At 40.2% G+C, this 10269-nt stretch overlaps 1 protein-coding gene across 8 annotated transcripts in view; it reads right to left on the reverse strand.

Moving 5' to 3' along the window:
- LOC126397296 (aldehyde dehydrogenase family 3 member A2-like) overlaps window positions 1-6021 on the reverse strand; it is a 13239-nt gene extending 7218 nt beyond the window's left edge. Inside the window, exons 1-4 of one of the 8 annotated variants that reach the window (XM_050055964.1) lie at window positions 5461-5593; window positions 5279-5374; window positions 5025-5187; window positions 1790-2021 (exon numbers count right to left, since the gene is read on the reverse strand). In XM_050055964.1, the coding sequence (XP_049911921.1) occupies window positions 1790-2021; window positions 5025-5187; window positions 5279-5325 (442 nt within the window). In that variant the 5' untranslated portion in view covers window positions 5326-5374; window positions 5461-5593. Of the gene's footprint in view, window positions 1-1789; window positions 2022-5024; window positions 5193-5278; window positions 5432-5460; window positions 5608-5977 lie in introns of those variants that run through there. The other 7 variants (XM_050055987.1, XM_050055972.1, XM_050056018.1 and 4 more) reach the window with 7 other exon arrangements.
- Between the last annotated feature and the right edge of the window lie 4248 nt (window positions 6022-10269).

Below are 10269 nucleotides of genomic sequence, written 5' to 3' on the forward strand. Positions count from 1 at the left end.
CATCTGAACCAATCAGCTGTTAGATCAGGTGAGAGCCAGGCGGTGCAGTCGGTGGAGAGCAACTGCAGCGCCTGGCTCTAAAAACTGCGGCCGCCTCGCTCTCGCGGTTTTATCGCCGTCCACTTTTGTAATACGTCAGAGCAAGTTGGGATGAAGTCGGACACAAAACTAACCGGCATGCATTGTGCGCCAATCGCCGGTGATCGAATCTGCGCAGGACTGGCTCATCTCGAACGAACCTATTTACACAGTGGTCAAGAGTGCTGAACCGGAAGTGTCGCACAAAAAACAGAAGCTGGCTGCGTTCTGTTTTGCCTCCGTGTCTCCGTGAAAAATAAATTGAATAGAACATGTAAACAGCAGTCAAGAAAAATCGCATATAGGCAACAAATCAGAATTGGGCATCAAGACATGGTAGTGTAAAGGCAGCCCAAATGTGTCGTGGCTGCATTGCATTCTGGTCTCTTGAATGTTCTGTCAGTGTGGAAATTAACATGTGTGCTTCCTCCGTGATGTATTCGTCCCTGTATTATTGTTGAATGCAAATTGTTAAAGGGATAGTTCAGGGTTTTTTTTTTAAGTGGGGTTGTATAGGGTACTTATCCATAGAGATTGTATATTACACACAATAGAGGTCAGTCAGCATGCCCCCAGTTTGGAGAAGCAGGCTGGAGTCTAACCTAATCAATGTACTGCTGTGGAGGGGTCAGCAACAAAGCCTACTTTCGCCATCTAAAAAAAAAGTCCCACCTAAAAAAAAATCATTATCATTTTAAGTATACGCTATATTGACAGTATTTTCACTGTTTTACCTTAATGTCAGACAGTCATTTTCAACAGGAAAATGAATCTGCTACATGTATATTACTCTCTTCAGAACCAGACTCCATTGAGAAAAACAGTGATTTAACATTGCTGAACACAGGAACTGCTGGTCTACCACTGCCTTGATCAGTTATTCTGTTTGTGTTATTGTGTGACTTTGGCATTTAAAAGGGTTAGTTCAGTTTCCCTAAAGTCACACAATAACACACACTAACTGGCGGATTGAAACAGTAGTAGTCCGGCAGCTGTTATGTTCAGTGTGCTAAAATTACTGTTTTTGTCAATGGAGTCAGGTGGCTTTTAACAAGAGCACAGATGGGGAACTGAATCCAAAGATGGCTATCCCGTCAGAACAAGCTGTCTAATCATCAGTCAGAGACCCCTCAGTCAACTGAGATTGCTTCAAGTCTAACAGTTTTTTAATTCTTTGCAAGTCAGTGTGCTGTGCGGTGTACTTCTGGGGATGTTTTGGTTCCCAGATTTTACTGTGGAGAGAGCCTTCATGCTACTCTTTAGTACAGACAGCTGCGGACTGGATGCAGTGGCACGGAGAAGGAGGAGAAACTTTGCACCACAAGGTTTCGAGATAACATTATCATCTCTCTTCTGATTAGAAGTGGTGAATTTACAGTTTACAGATACTTCATATGAAACGTCTCTGGCTTTAGTTTGATATATAGTGAAGGCAAAAATATTGATGCACACTTCCGATCCAACGTTAGCACAGTCAGATTGTTGACTATATTACTTGGATGCCACTGTCACACTGAACATCCAACTGAGCCCCGTTTAGACTTTAAAACCTTATATGAAAAAAAAATGCATCATTGAGTGTTAATATTAAACAGCCAAATTTGATCTGAGCGCATGTAGCACCTGTGGCCTATCATACGCTATGCACCTTTAAAAACACCAGTAACCCTATCTACAAAAACATGTGGATGTATATGGGTATATTTAGTACCAGCAGCAATCGCTCCAACAAGTGGCTGGAGGGTAACAGCCCAGGGGTAGTTCCAGGCCCCGATGATGAGCACCACTCCCAAAGGCTCCGGCTGCACATAAACCTCATCTGCTATGGTGAGGAGGTTCTTCTCTACTGGCCGAGGAGCTGCCCACTCTGCCAGTTTCTGTATAGCCAGGTTGATCTCTCCCTCCAGTCCCAGCGTCTCAAACAGCTCCGTCCCATGTTCACTCTGAAAGCAGGAGGGGCAAAAACCAGTGCTCATCCCCAATTGGTTTGTTCATTCATTTGTTAATTCACCTTTTTTTTTTTTTTTTTTAAATTTGTTAGGCAGAAACAAATTACCATTACCGGAAATGTTTAGCCTCACAGTCTAATCATCATCTGCAGCTAGACCTGTTAGATCACCTAAAGAAAGCAAACTAATAGTAACATTATGTTGAGTACCATTTAGTTCATCCACTCAAGCTTTAATTTTCAGTATCACTTTATGTGATATCACCTGGGGCTGGGCAATAAACTGCATATACATATAGTATATGATATATATTAATTTGTTGGAGATAAAAATAATTAGGCTTAATTCAAATTAGGCAGACGGGCACTGCTGTCAATACTGCAGTGACTTAAATGTTTTTAATTTCCTTTTTCCTAGCTAGCAAAAATTAGCAAAAGGTGATAAAAAGTTGTGTGCTCTGCTTTAGGCTGCTATCAGCATTTTTTTATAGCATCACCTGCTATAAAAAAAAAAGTAAATTCAGTAATACATAATGCCCTTTGGTTCACACAGTGCAGTGGTGTTGACAGTAATATGGGCTGCACATGTGACGGGAGAATGCACTGTGCATGCAGATGATTGTAATTTTACTAAATTCCTATTTAATGTGATGCCAGCAAATAATCTGTACATGTGACGGAAGAGTGTGCTGCTAAATGCAGTGCAGTGTTACAATTCAATTGAATGGGTATACTTTTAACGAAAACATGCCAGTAGATCTAATAATGCCTTTTTAAGTTCACTCTTAAAATGTGTGCTTTTTAAATTGAAATTGTGAAAAAAAAAAAAAAAAAAATTCAAATAACTGAGTTTAACTTCCATTGGAAATTTTCCAACTTTTTGCAACCCTCAACTTGGCTGCGCACTTCATTGTTGTCTGAAGATTTACTATGCAAGTGACACAAGTGTTTGTTTTGGGGAATGAAGGGAATATCATAGCCTCCAAATGTTTCAGAAAAACGTTTGTATATTTTGGTTCAAAACATGGATGCTGAGATAATTGACTCTACTCGTTAGAAAAACAATTTTTAAGGTAAAGCTGAAAAATACTGAGATGCTTTTCATTTTACACTTTGTTGTCCAACTCTACTGAAACTAACCGAATATACACTTTCCTGTATTTTAAAAGTGTACATTACTCTTTAAAGGCAAAGAGCATCATGGAATGATTTCATAACATAATTGCCAATTTCAACAGATGTCCTGTTTTTCTAATGACCTTAAAAGTAAGCGCTGCAATTTCACATATACTGATAATAATCTGGGCAGTGAATGTTCCCTCTGCTGGCATAATGTCTGCTATATAGTCTTGTCAGTACTGACCCCATGCTCCCTAGGAAGTAGGGGTGGGGGAAAGATCGATTCTTTGATATATCGCGATGCAGACGGGGACGACTCGGCATCAATTCACAAATGTCAATAATCTATTGTGTCAATGTTTGTTTATAACATGATGTTGACGGAACAAAAGAGGCGGAACTTAACTGTGACGTCAGTGTAGCACCCGGAGAGTCCATGGCACGGATGAGCTAAAGTTAACTTGTACTATTTCATCTTCACAAAAGACAGCGGTTGCAAGCTTGTTTTAATTTAATGTCTAAATAATTACATTTGCGAGGCGAACATGAAGTCCTCCTCCCTGCTCCTGACAGTTTTTCACCATATGAGCTCTTTTAAGGTCTAAGATACTTTGTGAATAACTTTTATCTTTACAAGGACCTAGTCTTAACTTTAAGGGGAAATTCTGAGAAAATGTCACAGTTCTAAGAATTTTCTTAGAATTTCGTCACTAGGAGCAACTCTTAGCACTAGGCAGCTTCATGAATACGGCCCCTGATTATCAGAATGTACAAAACATGACTTAAGAAACTCCACACAGCTTGGTAAACACTTTCCATGTTGACGTGATTGTGCTTTGAAGTTGTTACAGTTCATCCAGGCTGTGAGTTTGTTATATCACAGAATAGTTGATTGCCCAAAGGACGGCCAGTGTGGCGTGTTGCTTTAAATGTTGCTAGCATTATCTCCTTTCCTCTCATAAAAGATGGTCCAGTGTATCCTATTATAAGGTATTATAAAGGAGACACTGAAGCACTTTTCCTTAATATTAAGGGAATTTGAACAGCTCTTATCACGGCAGACACTCTGATACTTCCCGGTCATTTTACTCAGTCAGTAACCTTCATAAGCAAAAAGGACTTTTCTACTGATACACTGATACAGCACTTCTACACTGCCATTATTGAGTCCATCCTCATCTCCTCCATCACCACTTGGTACGCTGCTGCCACAGCCAAGGACAAGGGCAGACTGCAGTGCATCATCTGCTCTGCTGAGAAGGTGATTGGCTGCAATCTGCTGTCCCTACAGGACCTGTAGACCTCCAGGACCCTAAAGCAAGCAGAAAAGATTGCCGCTGACCCCTCCCACCATGAACACAAACTCTTTTTAACACTTCCCTCAGGGAGCTGCTGTCCATCAAGACCAAAACCTCCTGCCACAAAAACATTTTTCCCTCACTGCAGTGGGCCTCATCAACAGGATTCGGGACCCCCACTAATATGGACTCTTACGCATTACATTATTACACATCTTGGACTGCTATCTTTGCACACTGCACATATCCGCTCTACTGTGCATTTTTTGCACATCCTCTGATTAATATTTTTGCACATTTTGCACAACTGTACAGGTTTTTTTTATTAAATGCCTGAAACAACTATATTGCACATATCTTAGGATCTTATATCTTTGTATTTTTATTGTAATTTTTCTATTCTAAATTCAAATTCATAAGTGTTGCAGAACTTTACCTTATTTCCACTCCTCTTAATGTGATTACTGTGTTAAATGCATGCACCAAAAACCAAAGCAAACTCCATGGAAGTGAAAAACCTACTTGGCGAAAAATCCTTTTCTGACTCTGATTCACTGGAGCCCTGTAAAGTTCAAACCCACCTTGCCGAGGTCCTTTGTGACAGCATCTGCGATGTCCTTCCTCCTCTCAGTGATGAAGCGGTGCAGGCTCTTCAGCTGCTGAACTCTGAACTCCAGAGGTTTGGTCTTCCCAGTCTGGAATGACTTCCTGGCCAACTGTACAGCCAGCTGTTCTCGGGACATCCTAAACTTAAAATGAATATACAGTATGAGGACCTGGCGTCACCATTTGGAGTCCCTTGACACCTTGCTTGATTTAACAAAATTCTCATTACCGGATTCGCCATACCATTCTTCCTGTAAGCCCAGACGGGCTTTGCATTGGTTGATAATGACAGTAATAGCACAGCAAACTGTTGTTACATAGCAAGCTGTAACAAATATACCAACCAACACAAACGATCAAAACCTGTGTAAGTAATACCTGAAGACCAGTTATTGCAAATTAAAGTTTTACCATTTAACGCCAGTCGTACGATTTAGCCACTTTTACTGTGACCTCAAAACTGCTGACATCAGTTATCCAGAGATATTGGATAAAGCGAGATACCCCACTCAGCTCACTTCCTGATTCAGTGACGTCAGCGCCACGCCCCCGTAAGAGACTTGCGGCAGCTCTGAATGTATTGTCGTCAATGAGGAAAATGAACGTGATCACAATTTATGGTCAGTTCTTTCGCCCTATAGTCACTAAAGTAAATATTGGATTCATTTTCCACAAGCCACACATCTTACCAACACTCTGACTCTAAAGCTGCATTTTTCATCCGCACAGATCAAGAGAAAATTAACTTTGTTTGAGCCCTGTCCGTCTCAGAAAACACATTCTCGCGACATCTTGTGATCTTGATAAACAGGCGGTAAAATCACAGTTAGCTTACAAACAGTTATTTACCGCTAGTAATAAATAAAAAATGCCCAAGCTTTGTGCAACAATAGGCTGCAGTAATAGGAAGAAAGTATTTTCATTCCACCTGCTTCTCGATCTGCATACACAGACATCCACAGAGCCTCTGTGCAACACGGTGGTGGGGAGGGGGGGGTTGAGGGAGAACAGGCTCTGATTGGAGGGAGAGCTAACCACGCCCACTTAGGAGACAGGAAGAGTAATCATTTTCTTAACATTGGATAAGCCTACGGTGGGGTATCTCCTTTATCCAATATCTCTGGTAGTGTCCTTCTGCTTCTTCTTCTTCTTGTGTAACCTTGTGTGTATTGGCGGTATATACAGCATTATCGCCACCTAGTGGATTGGAAGCGCATTACACCTATAATGGGCTTTTATTGGGAAAAATAGCTCAAATGCGACCCCCAGTGGTAAAATTAGGTATATAATTCGATATATCGGTTCGGTTAGATATTTGGCTTTAAATCAAACTGGTTGGAAAATTTTCAAACCGGCACAAGCCTAGTGTGTGTTTTTGGTTGCTGCACTGAATGACAGATCTAACAATTAGAGCTGGGTTGAAAAAATCGATTTAATCGATTCGAATCGATTTTCCTTTAAATGGCACAATATCGATTCATTAATTAAAAAATTCATCTTTTACTATAACTGTTTATTTTTCTCTGTGGACGTGTTGTACAGCCGGTAGCAGACTACAGCAGCAGTACTATCAACCCAGATAATCTCGCGAGATCAGCATTTAGCAGCTGTGGTCATGGCGAGAGATCTCGCGAGACAGCCGGACACTGAATGAAGACAGAGCAGCAAACAATGGTGGGAGCGCGTCCACTGAAGGCATGGGTCTACGGTGCATTTTTCTCACTCGCATTTTCCCCTAAAAATATAACGCTAATAATGTACGCATGTTTATTAAATGCACATCAGTTTCACAGAAAAGATTAAGAAATACCACTAAGCATCAGCACACTGCTAATGTTAACTGTTGCTTCAGTTTGTGCCTCATACAGATCTGCTGGTAAAGTTAACTTAGCGTTAGCAAGCGTGATAAAAGATGNTTCTCGATCCGCATACACAGACATCCACAGAGCCTCTGTTCAACACGGTGGTGGGGAGAGGGGGGGTTGAGGGAGAACAGGCTCTGATTGGAGGGAGAGCTAACCACGCCCACTTAGGAGACAGGAAGAGTAACCGTTTTCCTAACATTGGATAAGCCTACAGTTGGGTATCTCCTTTATCCAATATCTCTGAGTTAACTGGTTCTTCTTCTTCGCTAACTGGTTCTTCTTTTTTCTTCTTCTTCTTCTTCTTCTTCTTCTTGTTCCGCCTCCTCCTCCTCTTCTACTTTTTAGTGGTGGTTGGCAAACCAGCTTTTGGGTGCATTATCGGCACCTACTGGACTGGAGAATGGTGCAACGGCGGGAAAATGAAATAAAACAAAAACAAGTCAACAAATAAATACTAAATTAAAATCTCTCCATAACTCGTAAGTGGCTGAAGCCCAAGGCTCCCTCGGTTGAAGATTTGATAGACATAGTTAATCAGAAATATACAATGGAAAAAGTGACATATTCCCTCAGAATACAACTAGATAAATTCCCTTATAGGGTCAAGGTGGCTTGACATTATTAAGTCCCAAAGACCAGAGGGGTATTCCAGAAAGCGGGTTATGTGAAAACTCAGAGTAAGTTAACCCTGAGATGAGGGAAACTCTGAGTTATCCGTTCCAGAAAGAGAGGTAACTGAAACTCTGAGTCAGTCATCATGGTAACAGACTCTGTGAACCTAACCTGCTCGCTGACAGGTTTTCTTCAATAAACCCTGAGTTTTTCTCTGTCTCCTTCCTCTTACACGCTGTTCCATTTCCTCATTCAGTCCGTGTCAAAGCTTGTATCGAAGCGCATTCATTAGCGGAGATTTACCGTCTGTCACAGTCTAAATCCTGCTGGATATTAGTTTGTTACTCAGGACTGTCTTACGTTATGAATTTATGCACATTAATCATTTCTTTGGACATCGGTTTTTGTCTTAACATTCGAATATTACACAGCGAGAATTCACCCTCAGCTCAGAATCAAACCTCTGTCCTTTTTTATATTTATTATTTTTTATAACACTGTGCACAAGGATCAGACTGTCAGTCTGTTGGAGCAGCTCCGAAATATTTATTGCACATAATGTGTAGGTCTAATTATTTAAATCTTAAAAATCGGTATAGACAGGTAGTATCAATGACTAATGATCTCTATCACTGATGTCACTGGTCGCCCTGATGGAACATAATTCCTATAGCCTAATATTGGGGATTATATGTTAATATTTCTGAGTGAGCAATGGTGCAGCGTTTCACTGTCTTTAAATTTACTACATTTGTAGCTGAAATAAAGTCACTGAATGCTGTTGAGTCAAGATACAAATAGATGTCCAGCATTTTAAAATCTACTGTCTTTTCAAGTGAAAATCACCAAACATATTATTACTGTGTCAGACTGTGAGTTTACAGTCATGTCTTTATGTCTTTGATCTATAGCCTAGCCTATATGTTTTAAATCTTCCTATTTTTCAGTTGCTGCCTCCTGTGTTTTTCCCCATCAAATTAAATCTGAACAAATATATTATTATATATTATTAATATAATGTAATGTAATATAGGCCTATCTACAGCCTGATACACAGTCAGATTCCACCACTTCATTAAGGAAATGTAAGTCTGATAAATGATGAATAAACGGACAACACTGAATAAAACTTTTTTATTAACTTTATGGTTAACTTATTGACACTTTCCTCGCTCTGACTCAGGCTCTGTTTTTAAAGATAAACGTGCACCGTCTGCTACACATGCATTAATATCTCTGCATCCACTGGATTAAAATGGAGGCCTGTCTTTTATTTACCTGTTGCCATGGTGAATCGTGGAGTCGGAGCTCCATTGATGATGGCTTTTTATTGTCGGTTTAACTCAGAGTGAACATACTCAGAGTTGACTGAACTAACTCAAATCAGCTGTTCTGGAACCGGATACTCTGAGTTTCCCATCTCAGAGTAAGTCAACTCAGAGTTCAGGGATAGACTCAGAGTTTGTTGAACCTCCTACCTGGAATACCCCCCAGACTTAACATGAGACACCTGTGCATAGTTTGAATAATGCCATTCCTCCTGTTCAAAAGGTCGGCATTAGGGCCTTTTGTGCTTTACTTTTGCAACATTTAAAAAAAAAAAAACTCTGCTAATAGCTCATAGTATACAATAAATATGTAACTTTATAAAATCTCAGATTCCTCTGTAATACCAGAGTCACCAGGGTTACATGTGGAGTCGGTGAAAGTAAGACCTGCATGCATTTGTCAAAATGTGTGGCTGAGTTTGATTGTGAATCGGCTTTTGAAGAGGACCTATTATGTTTTTTTCCCTTTTCCTTCATGTTTTATAGCTGTAGGCCTCAGCTAACTGGCTAACCAATGTTATTGTTTTGAAATGCTTTTGCTACACAGTAAGTTAAACTGCCAGTTGGGATGTCTCAGTGAGATGAATTTAACAATTACATTGTGGAGAATCTAACAGAGCTAACAATGTGTAGCATGTCCATAATGACAAAAGTTTCAACATTATTATGTGTGATGCCCGATCCAAGCAGCTAACTCATTAGCTCAAACAGTTAGCTGACAACACAACAGCAGTCAAACCTGGGGTCGAATTAAGACCTGCATTTATTTGTCAAAAAGTGTGGCTGCACTCAGAGTTTGATTGGGATTGGGAATCAAACTCTGAGAAATTATGGTAGATGTACAAGGTGTTTTTTACTTGGAGCTCTGTTAGCCTACATGAAGGCCATTCACAATATCGTTACCAACATTGTAGTAATTTAATTTATATACTTTATTAATCCCACTGAGGGAAAATTCTATTTTTTCACTCTTTTGTTATTAACACACAGGTCCAAAAGACACACACATGCACAAACAGGACCTATACATGCACAAAGTGGAGAATGCACAAAGTGGAGAGATGTCAGGGTGAGGGGGCTGCCTTGGTCAGGCGCCCCGAGCGGTTGGGGTGACAATATTTTTTGTATATGACACTTTTTCAGCTATTAGCAGAGTTTTTTAAAAAAAAAAAAATATATTGTAAAAGTAAAGCAAAAATATATTATTTTAGTTCTGGCTGTAAAAACACAAGGAAATCAATATTTAAAGTGATAGTTCAGGTTTTTGGACATGAAGTTGTGTGAAACGCTGACCATCTGTAGCTCTGATGTGACGGTGTCACTACTCTCAACGAGCCTCCTGCTCTGAGAAATGGCCCGTAGCTTACCGGAGAAAAAGTAGTTCTGAAGATATAAGGGGGACACGTAACCAAAAG

The sequence above is a fragment of the Epinephelus moara genome, chromosome 2, assembly GCF_006386435.1.
Source record: "Epinephelus moara isolate mb chromosome 2, YSFRI_EMoa_1.0, whole genome shotgun sequence".
Lineage (NCBI taxonomy): Eukaryota > Metazoa > Chordata > Actinopteri > Perciformes > Serranidae > Epinephelus > Epinephelus moara.